This window comes from Panicum hallii, chromosome 7 (genome assembly GCF_002211085.1).
Source record: "Panicum hallii strain FIL2 chromosome 7, PHallii_v3.1, whole genome shotgun sequence".
Lineage (NCBI taxonomy): Eukaryota > Viridiplantae > Streptophyta > Magnoliopsida > Poales > Poaceae > Panicum > Panicum hallii.
Window position 1 is genome coordinate 42,443,731 of NC_038048.1, and position 20,930 is coordinate 42,464,660.

At 49.1% G+C, this 20,930-nt stretch overlaps 3 protein-coding genes and 2 non-coding genes across 5 annotated transcripts; all 5 read left to right on the forward strand.

Annotated features, from left to right (window-relative positions):
• The first annotated feature begins 4,878 nt into the window (after nt 1-4,878).
• Nucleotides 4,879-6,647, forward strand: LOC112898919. Its single transcript, XM_025967230.1, has 5 exons — nt 4,879-5,322; nt 5,451-5,605; nt 5,732-5,798; nt 5,916-5,967; nt 6,111-6,647. The coding sequence occupies exons 1-5, from the start codon at nt 4,938-4,940 to the stop codon at nt 6,193-6,195; spliced, it is 744 nt and encodes a 247-aa protein (XP_025823015.1). The 5' UTR covers nt 4,879-4,937; the 3' UTR covers nt 6,196-6,647.
• Nucleotides 6,648-6,695: 48 nt separating this feature from the next.
• Nucleotides 6,696-6,769, forward strand: LOC112901808. Its single transcript, XR_003230386.1, has one exon. It is a non-coding gene; the product is annotated as a small nucleolar RNA Z199 (small nucleolar RNA).
• A 212-nt stretch (nt 6,770-6,981) lies between these two features.
• LOC112901818 lies at nt 6,982-7,077 on the forward strand. Its single transcript, XR_003230395.1, has one exon. It is a non-coding gene; the product is annotated as a small nucleolar RNA R64/Z200 family (small nucleolar RNA).
• A 1,982-nt stretch (nt 7,078-9,059) lies between these two features.
• LOC112901206 (protein SPIRAL1-like 4) lies at nt 9,060-10,135 on the forward strand. The gene is made up of 2 exons (XM_025970060.1): nt 9,060-9,601; nt 9,757-10,135. The coding sequence occupies exons 1-2, from the start codon at nt 9,293-9,295 to the stop codon at nt 9,838-9,840; spliced, it is 393 nt and encodes a 130-aa protein (XP_025825845.1). The 5' UTR covers nt 9,060-9,292; the 3' UTR covers nt 9,841-10,135.
• Nucleotides 10,136-12,575: 2,440 nt separating this feature from the next.
• On the forward strand, nt 12,576-14,910 carry LOC112898761 (beta-carotene hydroxylase 2, chloroplastic-like). Its single transcript, XM_025967047.1, has 6 exons — nt 12,576-13,292; nt 13,429-13,488; nt 13,591-13,797; nt 13,930-14,055; nt 14,213-14,269; nt 14,427-14,910. Exons 1-6 carry the CDS (start codon nt 12,867-12,869, stop codon nt 14,496-14,498), a joined length of 948 nt encoding a protein of 315 aa, XP_025822832.1. The 5' UTR covers nt 12,576-12,866; the 3' UTR covers nt 14,499-14,910.
• The last annotated feature ends 6,020 nt before the right edge of the window (nt 14,911-20,930 follow it).

The following is a 20,930-nucleotide window of genomic DNA, read 5'->3' on the forward strand; positions in this document are numbered from 1 at the left end:
TGTGCATTGATCAAAGGGGGGGAAAAGATAAGGATGCAAGAAAAGGTAAGGCGTCGCAGGCACAAAAAGTTCAGCAAATGAGCTAGAAAGTTATCTGATACGAGCTAATGCAAATACTGAATCAACAATACAAATGACAAAAAATTATGCGACGAATTCAATTCACAAGTAATTTTTCTCTCCAAAAAAAAAATCTAAAGTTGAACGTTGACTAAGAAGCCTACGATAGTAATTGAATCAATATGACAAACGGCACACGATTATGGCCACCTTCAACCCAAATATAACCAGTTTTTTTTGCTATGGAATTAAGGACCTGCCTTATCGTAAGGTGATTTAGATATAGATTTAAACCAAACGGTCTCTTCTTTTAACTATACATATCCCTTGTATTTTGCTTTTTGTATTAGCAAGTATTAGGAAGCAAGCTGGATGCATGCGGCGTGCCTGCAAAGTTTTTCAGCTTCAACTGTAACTTTCCTTATAGAAAGGTATAATAATGGTGGAAAAAAAGTTTCTCAATTACCATGTGGAACATTTTTGCTTTTACTAAATAAGAACATCAAAGCTCCGTTAAAAAAAGGTGACTTAGACATAAGCAGCAAAATCCAAGTCAAATCTTTTGAAACTAATCCTAGCTCAAATTAAAAAAAAACTCGATTTGTATTTTGCATGCTCAAGAGTAAGGGCATAACTATTCTTTCAGTCGATGTGCATCACGGATCTTGATCGGACCCTTCCGACATCGCAAAATTGTTTACAACTTGTGCACCTGAATTCGAGTCTTCGGGCTCAGTCAAATGTAGCTCGTTTCAGGATTCTAACTGACCAAACATTTTCAACTTGGCTTGTCAATACATATGAAAGGCTACATTCATTGCCAACATGTAACTTGCTTTCACCATTTCAGATGAGATAGTTTTACAAAAATTGCAGGTCAATATGTCAGAATGGACGACAGCGTGTCGCTATCCTAAATGACCTACGTTTAGTATCCGGGGGAGTACAACTGTAATTTGGCTTTTGCTGGCTTGCATCGCTGTGCTGGTCGTCGTTGCACCTCTCCACCCTGGCACTTCCCCGCTGGCGCGAAGGCATCATCCGCTGTCCTCTGCCGGCAACGTCCGACAGCCGACAAGAATAAGCCTCCTCTACTGAACTCTACTATACATGATCTCAACACCGTTAAGGGCAGCGCGAGTGAAAAAGCACAGCAAGCTCCCGCTACCGCCAGCCACCGCTCGCGCGCGCTCCGTCACGGGCCCTGATCGAGACCGTACGACAGCAACGGAGGCATGCGTTCTAGTACTAGATTGCCAGCCTACGCACCTGCGAAACCGTGTGAAACCCAGACCCACCAGACGCCGTGACGGTTCAAGCCGTCCGTGCCGCACGCGGGAGGGGCATGGGGATCGGTCGCCGGTCGGTGGTCGCACGCGTACAGTGGCGGATCGACTGGTCGTCTGGTCTGCCGTCTGCGTGTCACCGTGTCAGCATGCATGTACTTTCCGGCTAGCGGGTCACGTAGCCTTTCGAGTTCGGTGTGCGAGTTTGTTCCTCGCTGCAGAGTACCGAGACAGTGCAGCTCCGCATGCAAGAAGTGTGCGTGACGGTGCAGGTGTAAACCGTGTGATGGCCTGACGACTGATGTGCAGTCAGATCCACGGCCGGCCGGCCTGACACGATCTGTCGATCTCCCCTTGACCCACCGCGGCAGGCACACGCATGCATTCAAGCATTGTGTCCCAGAGACTCGATCGCGTTGGTTCGGCGGATGGGCTAACAACGGAGTGCGTACGTTGGGTTAGGTTGGTAGATTGGTACTATATGGTAGCTACTGCTTCAATTCGTTTTGTGGTCTGTGGTCAAATGTGTCAACCACGCGCGCGCGCACGCGTCCCGTCAGAGCCGCTGAACTGGAGCTGCAGCGACCAGTGTACTTCGAGGTACAGACTCTGAGGTGCAGACAATGCAGAAAACGAATGGGAGCATAATCCACTGGCCATTGCTACGGGCACCACAGGTCAGAGTTGCCGAACTGGAGTCAACAGCTTGATGGGCAAGCATGCTTTTTGTGCACTGGATTGCTTTGACAATGGCAAAGAGCGAGGGCACTGACAGTCATCCAGCCCATGCACATCTAGTACCAAAGTCCATTCTAGCTCAACTGCCCCCCCCCCCCCCCCCCCCAAACAGCCCGAGGACGAGCACCGTGCGTCACAGCGTATGTGGAAAAGGGGAGGGGGAGAGAAAGAAAAAAGAACATGGCGATGGGTTCAACCAGCCCGGTTGGTGCGCAGTTGTTTTCTTTAGGCCAGCCTAGGGGGGGGGGGGGGGGAGGTGAAAAACAATGGTAATAAAATAAAGCGGGTTGTCTAGATGCTTGGATGGGTTTGACAAGGCTCTCTTCCGATGCCGCGTTTCAGATCAAATCCACGCCCCCCTGCGCGCATCACTGCACCGCATACAGACAACTTACTACTACGTCTTGGTCATGTTATTTTAACCAAGTAACAATTCTCCCGTGCCGATGATTATTATGTTGGCAAATACGGCCATGGGAACGTGCGTGGTGGTACGTTCAACCGGTGTGCGTCTTGGTCAGTTGACAACGTACACGACGGGAGACCCGTCCTTTTCTTTTGATCTTTTGAATGGACCTCGAAAAATTAATTAATTACTTGGACGCAACCGGTCCTTGCCCAACGATCTTCGTTGAGTACTGCAAGTGGCTATAAACTACACGTACTCAATTTTGCATTGTTAATTAGCACGTCCAGGTCGTTCTGCTTTTCTCTTGTCCGGTTGTCCCTCCGCTGCATGCGGGCTGGCCTGAACAGGTACGTACGTGCCGCTTCCGGAGAAGCCGACAGCGACGCGGCAAGGTGGCCTGAAGGATCGCCGCGCGAGCGCCGGTGGAGATGACGTCGCCCGATCGGTCACCGGCCTCCGTTCCGGCCAGGAGGAAGGACTTCAGCTTGCGGTGCGTGGCGTGCGGTCGTCTCGCTCATTGGTCATCGCGCATGCGGCCCACTCGATCCATGCTAACAACATGCCTAATTGGGCGAGTTCTTGACAGTTTCACGACATCCTCGCGCATGTTTGGGCCCTGTTGCTCGAAATGAAATGACAACCCGCAAGTAGCCAAGTAGCAGTATAGTAATCGTAGAGAGCTTCATGTAGTCAGAGCTAGCAACTCGCGTGCTAATTGCTACACTATGCAGCACCAGTTCCCAACAGAGGAATGAAGTTCAGTTGCGTTCCTTCATTCTTCCGACCGGGCTGTACATGTGCCTTGTAGAATTTCACCTCTTCTGCCTGGCTTGGCTTCCAGGATGGTTCGATCGGCTGGTAATGTTTTCTTCTGGCTTTCTGCATTGCCGTAGTAGCATTTGGGACAAAGTGCGTGCGTGTTATGGAAAATCTTGCAAGTTGCAATGATTCCGCGAAGAATATTGACGAGGTTAGCAATTCAAAAGTTGCACCAGCTTGTTCGCCTGAACCGAGCATACGTACACGTGCATGCATCTTCGTGGAACCGTAGTCTGAGACTTTACCGAATGATATTTTCTAAGAGGATCCATCCGATAGCTAAATTTTAGCTGGGTATTTGGATCCTCCAAGCTTTTAGCTAATAGACCCGGTTAAACTTTAGCTGGCTAAATTTAGCTAAACTTTAGCTGATCTTTTAGCTGAGCCGTTTGGATCGCAGCTAAATTTGATCAGCTAAAATTTAGTTGGTGGATGCAAATAGACCTTAAACGGTTTAAATCACTTCTCATGTTTCTTTCGGACTGGTGCGTCTGCGTGGACCATCGCCGCTGTCCAAGTGGCCCAACTTGCGTCCCACGTGGTTGCATCCGCTAGGCCCGCGCATCAACGACGAGTAGCCGCCGGTCGCCTGGAGTCTGGAGACCAAGCAGAAGCAGCCGTAGAATAGTGTCTTTTTCTAGATCCATGGGCCGAAAAGGTAAAGACGAGGCCCAATACATGAATTTGGTATTCGTTCTTTTTTCGTCCCAGTTAATCCTAGCAGCACGTTATACGCTCACTGGTCCTGCTCCTGGACAAAGTAGAGCTAAAGAAGAGGATTGCGGCGATTCAGACGGAATAGCAAGAACTTTGTTGGGCCTCTGCTCGAGAAATCTAAAATGAAGCTCAGCGTATTCAGCAACCGGATACATACTTTCGATGCTGAATAAGGGAAGCTCTGAAGTTACTCGAAACTTCGGTGCTTGCCCACACACAGATCAGCGATCGTATTTCCTTCCGACTGGACTGTTTGGTGAGACGCTTCGACGTGTCTGTGTTCTTCCCACGATGGTTCAAATCAACCGGCAATGTTTCTGCGTGTTTCGGAACAAAGTGTGCATGTCTTGGAAACGCAGCGCGATGATTCTTTAAAGACTGTTGACGGCACTAGAATACCATGCTGCCAGCATGTTTTCTCCCGAATCGAACATACGTACACATTGGCATACGTGGACCGATGGTTTCAAACTTTGAATGTCATGTTCAAATATCAAAGTTTGAATTACTTCTCTTGTTTGCATTCCACAGTGTGTTTGCTTCTGGTTGGCTGTATAAATATCCGTGAACAGTCGCTGTTCTCCAAGTGGTCCAACTTGCGTCCTTCTGTCTGGTGGTCCCCCCCAGGAGAGCACAGTGTATTTTCCAAAATCGTGGGCTTAAAAGATTCGGGAGCTTCGATCGTGGCCCAATAATACTGAAACCCTGTTTTAGTTCCATGGGCCTGAAAAAAGAGTAAAGAGTTTCCACCGAGGCCCACGGTAGTAGAATTTGGAATTGGATACTTTATTTCGTCCCACAATTAATCGTAGCCGCACGTTACTAGTACAAGGCAAAAAGAAACCAGTGGCCCTCTTCTGCTCTGCGTCACTCGGCGCGGAGCACCGGCGAGCGCGAGAAAAGATCACATGGCGTTGCGCCACTCGAGCCCCGCTACCTCTACGCTGACCACCGGCCACCACGGCCGTAGCGCCGCCGCCGCCGTCGTCCTCCGTCAGCCAACGACCGATCCTCGCAGCCGTTTCCTGTTGCGCGCGCGGAAGCCGGCAGCTGGGTCCCCGGCCGCGGGAGCCGATACCGAGGCGTCATCCCGCTCGGAGAACGCCGTCCTGAAGGCCGCATGGTACGGTTCCGAGCTCCTCGGCATCGCGGCGTCGCTGCTCCGGCCGGCGCCGTCGTCTCCGGAGGAGGGCGCTCCCGGTGATGCGGAGGGAGGCGAGGCGGGGGCCCTTGACCGCGCGGGAGTGGTCGAGGCCATCAAGGACGACTTCGCGCGGTCGTACTTCGTCACAGGTGTGTAACTTCTCGGATGGACTGACGAAAGATCATTAATATAATTTTCCAAAAAGAAAAATCACTGATATAATAGAGCCTACTGCTTACCTGACCAATCGCCTATTTTGTTTCGGTTCGTTTCGCAGGGAATCTCACGGTGAAAGCTTACGAGGAGGACTGCGAGTTCGCCGATCCAGCGGGTTCGTTCAAAGGCCTGCAGCGCTTCAAACGGAACTGCACGAACTTTGGGTCTCTGCTGGAGAAGTCGAACATGAAGCTCACCAAATGGGAGGACCTGGAAGTACGTCGAGCATTTCCAGCAACCGAATTTCGACTCTGGATTTAACCTTCGTCATGTGTTGCTGTTAATTTCTGATGGCAATAACACTGATCTGTGTTGCTTGCTCCTCGCCGCCTCTGGCTGCAGGACAAATCAATTGGGCACTGGCGTTTCAGCTGCGTCATGTTGTTTCCGTGGAGGCCGATTCTGTCAGGTAATTGTTCCGAAGTTCATGCCCCATTTGTACGTCGCAGAGACATGCTGGTTTGTTTCAGTTATTTATATTTGATCCTGCACTGACATGGTGTTTGCTGTCATCTGCGTATTTCAGCAACTGGATACACTGAATACTACTTTGATGCTGAATCAGGGAAGGTGTGCAGGTACTGAAAATCTTCCTTTCCTTCCTGTCGATACAGTTCAGCGATCATATTCACGAGCATCCAAGCATGCTTCTAGTTCTAGCTAGGTACATGATGTTCCACGCGTGTGCGGCGAAGACTGACATCTTTCTTGTTGTCCCTAGGCATGCCGAGAATTGGAACGTTCCCAAGATGGCGCTCCTGCGGCAGATTTTCAGGCCAAGCCGATGGGTCTGGGAGGAGCGCTAGCTGAAGGCGTTGAGCTATGCGAGAATCGAGCAGTATGTTTATGTTCCAAATGTATCTTACCTACGTAGAGTTGTAACATACCCTAGGGATCACATCACATGTGCCAAAATAGAAAAGTTGACTTAGGACAAAGAAATTTATATTTATATGGGAGGAAGCAGTAGTAAATCTGCTTGCAAGTAAGAATTTAGGCCCATCTCGGTCCGTATTCCAGAACCGTCCGACCATGCTTCTTCATGGGCCTGGCCCATTATACAAAGACAGGGTCTTCTAGGGTTTCTTGTCTCGACGTCTTTATAAGCAGAAGCTCTGGAGCGGAGAGGCCTGGGTATTGCGGCGTTGGCTCCGGACGGCAATGGCGGCTGTATCTCCTCTGTTCCATCTCGAGCCGCCCAGGGGTTTATTCATCCGATGCTCCATTTCTTAGTGCTATCTCTGATTTTCTTTCGGCAGTTTCTGCGTCTCGTTTGCTTTCCTGTTTCTTGTGCAATGGTACTCCTGGTCAGATGATGAGAGAATAACTGCAACAATATGATCCATGATCTGATTCTTAGTATTTAAGTCTCTGATGACCTGTTTCCTGCCATTGCTAGTTTTTTTTTGTCGTGGTTGCCTTTTCTTTTAAGTTTTTGAATCTGAATCGGCGCTGGATGTGATGAAGAAAAGATTGGTCCGTGTTTCTGATTCTCAGTGACTGATAACCATCTATATTATCTTCTGATCCAAGCTGCATCTTCGGTTGATTTTGTGTTGATGTCTTTGCTTGTCTCTCTTCGAATGTTTACCTCATTGCGATGATGAATTATGAATAAACTTCGCATGTCAGACTTCGGAGGTGCTTTTGGCATCCATGAGAAGATGTTTCATAAGACTGAGCAATGCAGATATTCCTCTCATATGTCCTAGACAGCAGAATGTGAACAAAGTTTTCTTGGCGAGGGATATTTGAACTTGAACTGAGCAATGCTGAGTGATTCACGTATGTTGCTACATTGAAGTTGGAACTAATAATCCCTAATAATAATAACATATTAATCATAGTATTTACTAAATTCTACCTCCAAATCAAAAAAACATTATCTCTGATCAAATTCAGAAACGTTGACATTGCCAATTTATGCATTGAAAGATTAAAGAAAATATAATTATGATTAGTCGTGGTTGCCTTTTGCTTGGTCCTCTTCAAATCAGATAAGCATGTTTGATCCAATTGGTTAACCTTAGGCTAGACTAAAGAAATAATTGCGGTTGTGGTTGGCGAATATTCAACATTTAACTATGAGCCTTGGTTGCCTTTAATCCTCTTGGATATTATCATGTAGTTTCCAATTACAGCAATATTATCTCCATACTTACCTGTCGTGAGTCATGAACGGCAGGATTTTGCCTATTCACTGTATGTATATGATCCACCACTGTTATTTAACAAACACCAGTGTGAGCAAGTTACTTCTCAAGTCTGTTTGGATGTTGTAGCTCTAGAAAGCTCCAGATCAATAAACTGCAGTTTTATAAGCGGAAGATTACAATACCATTGTTAAGAAAAAGAGGTTTGAAAAAGCTCCAACCAGTATTATTTTGACAATTTGAAACCAGAAGGTTTGTTGCATGATTGCATCCGTAAATAGCATAAGAAACCCATATTACTCTGTCTTTCTTTCCGATGTACATATACTACTACTTATTAAGTTATTATCGCCCTACTGATTTTAGTACAATAATAATATATCTGTAAACTTGGTGAAACGGAGTTAGGTTTAGATTTGGCTGTGATGGGAGAGGTGGGCCGGGCCTGGAGAGTGCTACAGGCCTGAAGCCTCCGACCACCACCACCATGGCTCAACTGTCGCAAATCCCGTTGTGGCAAGCAATCTTTCTGTTGCCGGGCAGAAATCAGTGGTCATTTTTAGCTTCAGTCTCAAGCTGTAAAAGCAGTGGCCTCCGCTATACTGATGTAAGACCAAGTAACTACAGCATCTGGTGTCCTAAATTCCTAATGCACAAGTAGTGGATTTTTGCTGTAGTGAGTTTTTTTACGCCAGTAATCGCTGGGGATTGGATGGTACAAAGCAGGCTAGCTCCTATTATCAGTTGCAGACTTGCAGTGCATGTTTAAATGATAAAACGTGTTAGCTGCTTGTTATTTGGGAAAGGAAAGTCAATTCGGAGCGAGTCTTCTAAATGTATCAATGGCCTAACAAAGTAGTGCAAGTAAGAGTGAAAGTTTCCTGAAGGGTTGCTGTCCTGTCACACTAGTTAGTCATGGTTCACGCTTTGTGATTTCGACATGCTCACTGTTCTTGATTCAAACGCTGCGGTGTAGTGTCTCTCTAGTTCGTGTACGGTGCGAATTTTAAACAACCGCACGCTCAGCTAATCCAATCGGCGCACTGTTCAAGAATAGTTGTTGGCACGACCATACACCAACCGAGCGACACTGCAGGATTTAGTACGAATTATTCGTGCTTTTTTTCCTATGAAAAAAAAGTTTCGCACGATCTGATGTCTGTAAAGTGTAAACTGTGGGATCACAACTCGAAATGCTTTTACGAGCCTGGATAAGACCTCAAACAGATCCAAAGAGAAAATGTTGCGCAAACATGTCTATCAGAGGGATAGGTTTATATAGATTTGAGAGTTGAGACAGACAAAAAACAACGTTTGAGCCGATTTCGCCTTTTTTTTCGAGAACGCATAGGAAGACTGCGCGTCAATTCATCAACCAAAAGAAAAGTTACGGAGCTATAGTATAGTAGTAAACGATAATAGAAGCAACTAAAGTTGGATCAGTAAGTAAGAAGAGCCTAGCTAGGGTGCTAGATGGAAAATGAAGTGGAGGGTTAGTTGTGGTCCTAATTAAACATTGTGAAATGGCCTCCTCATGCCTTTTTGCACACATCCTCAGTTCATGTGGTTGTTGACCCATCGGTGTTGCCGTTCGTGTGATGTGTCCAGTGTGCTCCACACTCACATCAAGCTCTATAAGTAGCTCTAGCTGGCACTCCCACGCCAACTTGGCACGCCAGAGATCAGAACACAAGCCCAGAACAGCACCGCCTGTTAGCTAAGCCAGGAAAAAAAAGACAGGAAGGAGAAGATGCGCAGAGGAGGGATGAGCAGCGGCGGTGGCCGGAGCTCTCTAGGCTACCTCTTCGAGCCGGAGGAAACTAATCCGTATCACACGACGGCAAAATCCAACCAGGAAACCGAGAAGACCACAGATACCAACCGCAGCAGTGCCAAGGATGAAAACAAGATGATCGGAGCTGAAGCCGATCAGGAATCACCGCAGCTTCCTCCTCCGAAGAGAGAGGTGTCGAACCCGATACTCTCGTCTAGCCGACCACCTTGCAACATCTACCATACCAGCCAGTTAAGCTACAACAACTCTGGGTTTCTTATCAGTGTGAGTAATAGACCTCCATTTCATCAGTCTTATACACGCAGCTGCATGCTGGGATGAACACATCTGCACATAGCTGAATTTTTCAGAGTTCAGAGAGATATGGTTTAACATGAGCTGCATATCAAGTAAATTTTCCTCGTATGCTTGTGTTTCAGGACCGACCATCGACGAGGGTACGCTGTGCACCAGGAGGACCGTCGTCGCTTGGGTTTCTGTTCGGAGAGGAGCATGAGAAATGATTGCTTGGATCTCGTCAGAGCTAATCTACAGGAGAGTATGGCAGCATGTGTGTGCACCGATTTTCTTGGATTTCATCACAGTATTGGAAAGACGATCTGATTTACATAGGGTGGCTGTGGCATGTGTCTTCATTTATGATTGCAGGGTTTGTGTGTATATTTATTTGTGTTCCTTTTTTTTGATTGGGTGTTCCTATTTAATTGGCGGTACTGCAAGGGTGTTTCAAATATTTGTTTTCATGTAAATTGTTGCTGCACATGCATAAGTTATATGGAAATTTGAGTTAAGGCTGGACATTCAAGTATGCTACTACTCTCTCGAGTCAGAAATAGGTAATATTTTCATTAGATGCAGTCAATCAATCTAAACTTCGATTACAAAGCTTTTTTTTTTGTCCCCCAAAGCAGTTTTAAAACACTGTACGTTTTCTATGGTTTTGTGGTGTAGAGACTACTATGTCACTGCCATTTGTTTGTTTTAGGATCTTGTTAGTGTTCTCATGGTTAAAATTTGTTCCTAATATTCTGTTTTTCTTGGGTTATATGATATAATATATGAAATAAAGCTAAAAGGAATGCAACCAAAACTAAATTTGATAAGGATCAATTTAATTTAAGGCTTTTATAGTTAGATAAGTTCATTCAACGAGATACTGAATTTATGATAGAGGTATATATCCGTGCTCCTCTATGTCAGAAGATCAAAGGTAATTTTGAACATGTCTTGCTAAAAGTCAAAAAGATGGGGAAATAGGAATAAGCTTCAATTAAGTGGTGGCACATGATAGAGGTATATATCCGTGCTCCTCTATTTCAGAAGATCAAAGGTAATTTTGTCGAGACTCGAGAGCACTGGTTTTGTTCACAGCACAAGAACTCAACAAAGACAAAAGGTAAGACACATATAGCTCCAAAAAAACTCATATGTTCCGTGCAGAGTTATCCTACATGGAGCTGGACCTAATGTTAAGGATGGTTTGCTGATTTGGGCATGTGTAACTTGCTCATGTTGCAAACTAGGAGGAAGAAAACTCGTATAGTGCCAGCCATTCAAATGATCTTCAGAGGTGGAGCGTGAGTAAAATGCAAGATGGGATCTAGCCAAGTGCCCCCCCCCCCTCGAAATTGAATTTTTCATATGAATTTGATCATAAATGTTGTTTTTAAACAATTTTGACAACTTGTTTAGAAGGGTTTGAAAAACATCCTAAGATATTTCCAAAACAAATACAACCAAGTAGTGACCATATGATGCTGAGGGTTTTCCTTTTGTGGCTTGTTGGCATACCATAAGTCACGCTATGCCCATCAAGAATCGATAATTTAAGGGACCATAATTTTATAGTGAATGGGATAATGATATTCATCATAGGGAAACAAAATTTCTCGTGGTAGGTCCACCGAAGGTATAGAGTCTCGATTTTCTGATAGGAAGCAACTATCATGACAATTCTGATAGATTGAGAAGACGACTACCGTACCAATTAGGTTGTCGGTCGATGGGTATGAAAATATGCGAAGTCGCTCACCCTTCTTATCTATGTTAAGAGTTAACCTAAATTTTATTGTGTTTTCTGCTTTGCTAGTGTGTTTTATTTTTCACTTGATGAATGCTGAGATGAGCAAAACCTACTTTTGGCAAATACGCATTTCTTGTCTGTAAAAGTTACCCAATCTTTATTCTTTTGCTAAAGTTTTCTTTACTTGTGGAGATTAAAGAGGACACTAATTCATTCATCTCAGGCCAGTATTTCTGCCTTTGGCTAGGAATGATTTATTCTTATTTCTTAGAAGAAACAGCAGTTGGCTCATTTGACAAGCCTGTGCTACCACAAACGCTAGGCCCAATGGGCATTAATTCATAGAGCCAGCACCCTCCCTCTCCTCCTCTCCCTTGCTTCGTGTCTGTCCTTTGCTTCTTATATATATCGTCGAAATCGCACGCACGATGTGGATAGCTGAGGTCCACGATCATTGTTCATTGATCACCAAATCTCGCTGACGCTGATTCCGCGAGCACAAGAAGAGAACATTCCGTGTCAGTGACAGAAGAGCAGGGGAAGGATCTCCATCACACGACGACCAACCCTTCGTTCTCCCCGACCAGGCTGCCTCTGTCCAGCGTTTTTTCTCCCGCTTTTCTTCGTTTGCCGATGCACTTTTCCCGGCCCCATTTCGTGGCGGCGGGGGACAAAAGGCCGACGAGGCGACGACCCCGGCCGACGACAAATACGGCATGAGCCCTCGCGGTCGTGGGGTTGCCGTCCAGGAGGGGTGGGGGAGGCCAGAGCGTGTTACCGCCCTCAGCCACGCAAGCCCTCACAGGCGCTGCCACTGTACACGGTACAAACTGTCCCGGATCGCGCTGGCCTGCCGCCCCTGCGTTTGGAGATTGGGCCGAGTGGGTGGTGCTGGACTGCCAGCGTTCTGCACCGGGTAAATCATGCCTGGCATATTGGCACGTGACATGCGACAAGCCACACAACACGCTCCCTGCTGCCAGTTCAGGCAGTGTTTGATTCATCTTTTATATATTCAGGCAGTTGGTTGATTCATGTGGCAGAGCTCCTTACCGTAACTTGCAAGGGATTACTTGCGTTGACCAGCTGGATCGCCCAAGAGGCCAAGATTGCTTCAAATAATCTCCTGCCGACGTGCAAATAAAAAGTAGTCGAGCACTAGACAGCAAATTTCATGTCTAAGCAACTCCACTCCACCCCGCCGTTGGATCGAAATCGCCCGGCAGGCAGCGCAGCCCAGTCTTATCAGCGACATGGACGCTTGTGAGCCAGTGAGTCACGCCACGATTCGGCCACTTCTTCCTCCCCGCGCACGCGTCGCGGAGGGAGCCTCTCGTGGACTCGAGGTCTTAAGTAGCCTGCACCTGGTCTCCTCTCCCTTCCCGGCTTCCCCCCTCCCGCTCACTCCGTCCCTGTCCGGCTGTCCGCCTACAACGTTCCTGTCCCATCCCCAGAAAGTGCACGAGCGGGAGAAGCCCGGCGTCACACGGAACGCCAGCGCGAGCCATGGCCGCCGGACTCTCCGGCGCCGCGATGACCAGCTTCGCCGCCAACAAGAACCCCGCGCTGCTCGCCGCCGCCACGCGCCGCAGGGCGCCTGCCCTCGCCGGGCGCGCGCTGCCGTTCTCGCCGCTCACCACCGCGCGGGCCCCGCGCCGCCGCGGTCTCGGGACCGTCACGTGCTTCGTGCCGCAGGACACGGAGCGCCCGACGGCCCCGGCCCCGGCCGCCCACGTGCCGGTGCCGGTGCCGGTGCCCGAGACGGCGCTGGAGGAGGAGGCCAGGGCCGCGGCGGCGCGGCGCGTCGCGGAGAGGAAGGCGCGGAAGCGGTCCGAGCGGCGGACGTACCTGGTGGCCGCCGTCATGTCCAGCCTCGGGGTCACGTCCATGGCCGTCGCCGCCGTGTACTACCGCTTCAGCTGGCAAATGGAGGTAAACCAGAGCGACGCGCATCGGCATCGATGAGTGCCTATCGATGAGTGCCTTTCTTTTTCAGTCTTTCTCGTTGCCGGAAGGGTGTGAATGCTGACGCAATGCCGGAAATTCGACGCGTCCGTGTGCACTGCAGGGCGGCGAGGTGCCGGTGACCGAGATGTTCGGCACGTTTGCGCTCTCCATCGGCGCGGCGGTACGCGTCCACCCACTCCCTCCGAAAGCTCGCCGTCGTCTTGAAGATTTTGAAGTGAAATTCAGCTGATTTTGCTGTGCGCGCGGGCTGGATTGGATGCAGGTCGGGATGGAGTTCTGGGCGCGGTGGGCGCACCGGGCCCTGTGGCACGCCTCCCTGTGGCACATGCACGAGTCGCACCACCGGCCGCGGGAGGGGCCCTTCGAGCTCAACGACGTGTTCGCCATCATCAACGCCGTGCCGGCCATCTCCCTCCTCGCCTACGGCTTCTTCCACCGCGGCTTCGTGCCCGGCCTCTGCTTCGGCGCGGTAAGCCACTCGCGGTAACCCTCGCTGTGTCCGCCTGGTTGGTCGGACCCACCTGCCAGACGTAGGGACGATTGGCATCAGCCACCACGAATCCGACTGTGGTCTCACCCTCCACGTGTCCGCCTCCCACAGGGCCTCGGGATTACGCTGTTCGGCATGGCCTACATGTTCGTCCACGACGGCCTGGTCCACCGCCGCTTCCCCGTCGGCCCCATCGCCAACGTGCCCTACTTCCGGCGAGTCGCTGCCGCTCACAAGGTACGACGGCGACCTGCCCCCGCTCATCATTTACTACACTTCTTAACTACAGTACCTCGTCTTGCCGCCACTAGCCACTACCGACCTGAACTGATGATATTTTTACCGCCCTTTTGCGCGTGTGTGTGGCTGGGCTCCTCGGTGATGTCGCGAGCAGATCCATCACATGGACAAGTTCGAGGGCGTCCCGTATGGGCTCTTCCTGGGACCAAAGGTGAGCGAGTGGTTCCCCTCCGTTTGTCCTCGCCTTGCCTGTGATCGCCCGCGGCCGGCACAGGACAAGCAGTCAAGCACACACATCTTTCGCACTCTGCTGACGCCTGACTGCCTGTCTGGGCATGCGTGTGGCTGTGGTGGCTTCGTGCCTGCAGGAGCTGGAGGAGGTTGGTGGCCTGGACGAGCTGGAGAAGGAGCTCGCGCGAATCCGCAGCCGGGGCATGTGACTTCGACCGGCGCGGCGGCGTGGACGGAGCGGAGCGGAGCGCCCGGCTCGCGCGGCGGGCTCCGCTCCAGGATTTTTGTTTCTGGTCGCTTTTTCGTTGATTCGATCGTGGGGGAGTCGAGGACAACGAGAAAATTGGTTTGGTTGTTTGGGGGCGTGGATGTCGTAGTGAACATTTGTATGGTCTGGGGTCGGAGGGCACCGTTCGTACATGGAAAACTCCGGTGCCATGAAATGTTTTTTTTCTTTCCCCTGCCATTTTCATGTCGTCGTCTCTGTGGAGACGTCGCACGTTCTGGTCCCCTGTATTGTTCTTATGGCTAGGATTCTGTGCATAACACATGTAGGGAAATGTTATGAACCACATCAATGAAAGCAAGACTCAGTGGTTGCAAACAGCTGAAAGTTCAGAAGCTCCCTGTTCTCTCATTCAGAGGTGGTGGCCTCACTGGTCACCCCCTTGCTGTCGCCCCTGACTAGTGACTAGTGCTAACATCTTGTATGGTATTTGTGCAAACCTATATCTCAAACATTGTCTTCTGCAGATGCATTGTCTTTTGCAGATGTATAGGTCATACAAAACTGAATCCATACTACTCCAAATTCTTATTGGAATTTGAAAATAACTTACATACGTACTTTGACCATTGTTTTTCCTTAAAATATGTCGCTGACCGCTACAGAATTAATTTTATATTAGAGTACATATGTATCAAACAGTAATATATAGATCTATCCTTTATACAGTAAACATCTGTACAATTTAACAAATCGTCAATTTTAAGAAAATAATATTTTGCGCAAATGTTTCACAGCATGTTTTTCATCAGCAGGAAACTACACTGGTCCAGACAGGAAGTCAGTACGAGTCCTGTTGACCGCATGCAAGAGGGTACAGAACGATTAGATATTTCATTGAATTCCGACAAGCGACCCTAACAACGGCACAAACCTGACAGCTACAGTGTAATCATGCTAACTGAACTAGGGACTGCAGATGGCTGTTACCAGCCTGAATCCACGGCCTGCTGTCCTCTCTAATAATCTAGGAAGACACCTAATTTCTGGTACAATTCCAGTCCGGGAGACTCATTTCAGTTCACTCCAATTCATCAACCGTTTTGAACTTTTTACCCATCTCCCGTCTCCGGTGCCATTCAACTTCATCACGAGCCACGCCCACGCAGCTCACAAGGCACCACCAAAGTAGTAGCTAGGACGTAGGAGTACCAAACACTCTACTCCACTCCCTTTATTCTGGTACTATATAGGCAGCCAAACATTCTCCCCATTTCATGCACTAGTTTCTATATTTACATTTATCGCTCCGACCGAATGTCCGGCTCAAGCGTGCGCCACTGCCTACGTCAATTGCACGAGCTGACGAGCACGGCGGCGAGAGCATGCGCGGCCGGAGCTCGCGGCGCGACGACACCTGCCCGGGAGCAAGCTTATAGTAATGCGCGCGCCGCTCGCCGTATCCATTAGCCACCGCGTCATCGGAAAACCGAATGGTAAAAGGGAGGCTGCTTCGCCTTGCCCGCACTCATCTCCTAATCAAACGGCCACGTCGCTTTCCCCCACGATCTGCCTCGCGACGCAAAATCCGCCATGAATTATATATTTACATGTATGATAAACGAAATAATGCGGTCGAATGAACCTGCGAGGATTTCTTTTCTTCGAAAGATAGCCTGCAAGGATTTGAACAACAGCTCATCAGATCGCCTGTTGACGATCTGTCCAACGCGAGCCAGAAGAGAGATGAACTTGCTGGCGAATGCGAGTAGCTAGCGAGGTGGACGGCGAGACTGCAGCAGACGGCGTTCGGTGCTCATCACGCGGTTTTGGGGTGATGGTGATGCTGTGAGCCTGTGATGCCTACGCGTGCTTAAGGAGGTGTGCCGTGACGAGGACAGGGCAATTTTTAGGTTGGCACCGTGTCCGGGCTTGAGAGGTTTGCCGGTTATCGATAGGCCCAGCCCAGGCCCCAGTGCCACCGGAGCCAGCACCTCGCGTGGGAGTCGGCGAAAGTTTTTTTTTTTTTGAACGGAGTCGGCGAAAGTTGTTGCGGAAGGAAAGGGGACGGCTTCCTGCCATACGGAATGACTTCACTGTATCCGCTTCGACAGCACCTAATAACAATTACGTTGGAGCTGTCTAACACAGACAACCCTAGCAATGATAGGTTATTCTAAAATGACTGAACAAACAACCTTTACAATAACCTTTACAATAGTTAATCATTTTTATTATCTTATAGTAATTCTATATTCCTTAATTTGTGGAATGAAAAAGGAAATATCGTAAGTAGTATGACAACAACTCGTACAATGGTAAGTAAGCGGTCTCATACTTCTTAATTTTAGTTTATGAGGAGGTTGTTTCGCGAAGCAACCACCTCGTTCTCTCTCCTCCCCCTCTCCTCCACATCATAAAAATTCTACGTAGACCTGTACGAAACAACCTACGAGACCGTTGACATGTAACCATATACTTACCCTAAATGCTAAGGTATAATTGGTTGTCTTCTCCCATCGGCCTCGCTTGCATTAGAGATCCAGACCCTTTGTGGCCTAGCTGGGAGCATGCAACAACATCATGTTTGGATGCCTATGTCAGTGGGAACAATCGAGGTCGTGCGACCTCGATTCAATCCGTCACAGAGGGCCCAACAAAAGCTCACCACCGCCGCCATTGCTCGTCGCGCCGCCGAGGCTGATGGAGTTACGGTTCTAGGGGAAGCGGTCGCCGGCGAGAGGTGGGAGATGGGGGGAGCGGCTGGCGGCGAGGTCGCCGCCGGCCGGGGTGGTGGTCGAAGCGACGGTTAGGGTTAGGATTTCGGGTTTTCGGGGTTGGAGGCGGCTTTCATAGCTGGCGGCTATAGAAGGGGGAGGTCGGAGGCGGTGGCGGCGGCCCGGCGGTGGTGGCCGTTTAATCAGCGGCGGAGGTGAGGCGGGGCTGGACCCCCGCTGGCAGGGGCCGGCGGCGGGGCAAGAAGAAAGCCGGGCTGCGGTGGCGCAGTGGTGAATGGTGGGTGTGCTGGCGGCAACCGCCGGCCTAGGCTGTGGACGAGGGAGGGAAGGAAGAAGACGAGGAGAGGAGGTGGAGGAAGAAGATGACGTCTAAAAAAGAAGATGAGGAGAGAGGCCGCTTCTGCGACTAATCAACTCACAGTGACGCGAGTTACCTCCAGCAACACCCTATATCAATAGAGTCAGACCACTGAGAAGATAATTGGTTACCCTGATGAGTGAACAATACTTGCACGCCAACAACTATCGGAGCCCACCCCACGCGCTCGACGCGCATCACGGGGGCCAAGCCCTGCGGAAACGGCTGAAATTTTCGCAACTCCGGAGCTAGCCCCGCGCGCTTGGATTGCATCCCGCCGGCCAGGCTGCGACCCCAATCAGGGGAACCTGGCACCCGACGGGCCTGACCCGGCCCAATCCGGGCAACCATTCAGGCTATAGGAGCGTGATTGGTTCACTGCATTCGGCGTAGCCTAGTCCGTGGGATATAACATGTGTGTAATTGGTTAGCTGGATGAACCTTTGAGCCTGGCCCATGCGATGAAAAAGCCTCTCCGGACCTGGCTCGGCAGATGCAAGGAAAATCGAGCGTATCTGCAGAACTAGGCTCGCGCGGTGCGGAGGGAAGCGCGTTGGTGAGCGTGCACTGAGATGAAAAAGCGAATTCGCTGAGCGCTGGCCGGGCAAGCAAGCGGAATCTCCCGTGAGTATGGCTGGCTGCAGACGCAAACCAAAGAAAACGCTGCAGCACCCGATGAGCAAGGCCCGCGAGAGCCTGCAGCTGTCGTGCGAGCCAGGCCGGCTGCGCCCTAATTCTTCTGCGCGCACGGGGGAAATGTGCAGTTCACGGATGATTGGGCCGTCTGTAGGCTTCTACATGGACCATTTTAGTTTCTTTTGGGCGCGTAGCTTTCAGCCCAACTGTTACGGCCCATGGACAGCCCCAGCCTCGCCTTCTTCCAGCCTTCCAGGAGGAGGGGAGGCGCGTGCCGGTGACGAGAACTTTCCGGAGCTCTCGCTCATCGTCTACTAGCGCCGAACAATCCGAAGTTCCAAACCCAGCAGAGCAGCCCGTCTCTTATCTCCTAGAACACCATTCCGTCGCACAAAATAACCGCTCAGCGATCGCGAATCAAGGTACGTGTTCTTGGCCTTCGTTGATCTACCTCTTTCGTTTCCCACTTCCTTTCTCTCAGCGATCAGGAAACAGCTGCGCGCTGGCCCCGCTCCGCAGTTCGTCGTAGTTGCCTGAAATCTCTCATGCATGCTGTCTCTTTTCTGCTCAGTGATCGAGGCGGAAAAGGCTTTTTACGGTATTCTAATTTGCAGATTGAAAACTTCGATGCCGATAAGTCCTGGTCTTTGCTTTTCTGTCGATAACATGAGAAGCAAATTACCTGCTCTGTTTAGCTATATAAAACAGTGGCTTCCATAATTTGATTGATGTGTAGGCCCCATTATAATCAGGAATACATTCGATTCAGTGATCCCTACAATATGAGCGTGTTATCGTTTCAAAAAAATATATATGAGCATGTTATGCAATTGATCTGCTGGTAGCAAGAGCTAACTGGGCATGAATCAAACATAGGGAGGATTTATCCTAGGAGACACATAGTAAAATTTGCAAAATGCAAACTAGGTCTATCTGCATCGCGAGCCTCTTTCAGGATGAAACAATAGGAGAATCTGCACTGTGAAAGATACTAATTGAATAACAAAAACACTTATATGACATGTTTGCAGAAGATTACAGGCTGCGGAGTTCCAATCAGATGAGGGGAGCGAGGTTTCTTGTGCAGAGCGCAACTAGGCACATCAAACCTGTCGATGGACTAGCAAGTAAGCCAACAAATTCCTCCAAATTTGATTCACGATAGAATTATACAATTCCATACCTGAATGCCTGACGTTTGCTCCTCTTGTTCTTCTTTTAAAACCGTTATATAATACAGGGACGATGACAGTGACTGCTCCTCAGAAGCATGGGAAGGAGAATAATTCCAGTGAGTCTGTCATCACGAAGGATGAAAATGTTGAGCCCCTGGTCGCCTTTGGCAGGCCGCCCCGTTTGCCGCCAGTTCTTGGTCCTTTGTTCGTGCTCTCGTTTTTTGAAATGTCATCTGGTGACGAAGAAAATAAATGAGTCAGGCACTCAGGCTCAGGAACTTGTACAAGTTGCTTCGGGTTTTCTGTTTGGTTTGCAGCATACTCCCGCGGTGACATAAGGTTCGCACTGTTTTGAAGGGATTTGATCATGTACTACTGTTGATCTTCCTCAAGCAGCCCGTCTCTTCAGCTAGGCCTTGTACAGACTGAGAAGCTTTGTACTAGCTACTAGTTATCAACTACTGTAGTACTAAGATAATAAATGCTACGGTTAGCCATAAGCCCATAACCGTAAGCTTTGTACTAGAAGTCTGAACTACTGACTACTGTTCTAATGTGACCAAGCTTTAGTGAAGTTTTGCTGATGATATTCTTCTAGTTGTGACACTTTTTGCCGGCTGTTGCGAACCTCGTCCAGTTGAATAATCAGACATATATCCTTCGTAATGTATTTTTGCAATGGGGTGTAATCTTTCCAATTGAGCATAAAAGTCCGCAACCAAAACTTCGGATACAGAAATGGTATGCTATACTGCGTGTTGTTGATTTTGTCAGATGATGGTATGATTGAGCGTGGGCAGTTGTCAAAGGTAAAAGAATTGAAGTTTGTAGTGAGTTCTTTCCAGTTTCAAACGTTAACATGTTGATCAGTTTTCTAGTTGGCAACTGCACTCTCCACATGACTCGTGAATCAGGCGGACGAAAGGAAGAGGATATGCAAATGCAATTGTTGTTTTCGCTTATTGAACTTGCACAAGAGTTAAGTTGGTATTGTACCTCTTATTTTGTCCTTCCTAGCACTTTATTCCTCTGATCTTGTATCATGTTGCTCTTACTTATTTCTTCTAAAACCTTCAATATGTTGAGCCTGCTAATGGAAATGCGCTGACGTGCTGGTGTCGGTCGTTGGAATCCTGCACACGCACGCATTACTGATTGATGCGAGTACTTGGAGTTGCGCATTTCAGCGAAATTCCTGACCAGAATTCAAGCGTAAAAAGATCGATGCTCCACCATTTCGTGTAGAAAAGCTGAATTGCACCTCACCAGTGTAGTAGATGGATGTAAAAATTCACTCGTGCAGGTCAATTGGTGACCATTTATACGGGCCTCATATCTGGCCCATCTAAGAATGCATTCCTCAAAGGCCTGGGCTTCTCACTGGCCGCCACCACACGGAGGGTGCGCATTGCTGCGCATCGCGCACAGGACCCCCAGGGCCCATGCCTTCCTTCTTGTAGGAGGGGGCAGCGCTGCAGCGGTGGCGTGCTAAGAGGTGGCCGAGAGCA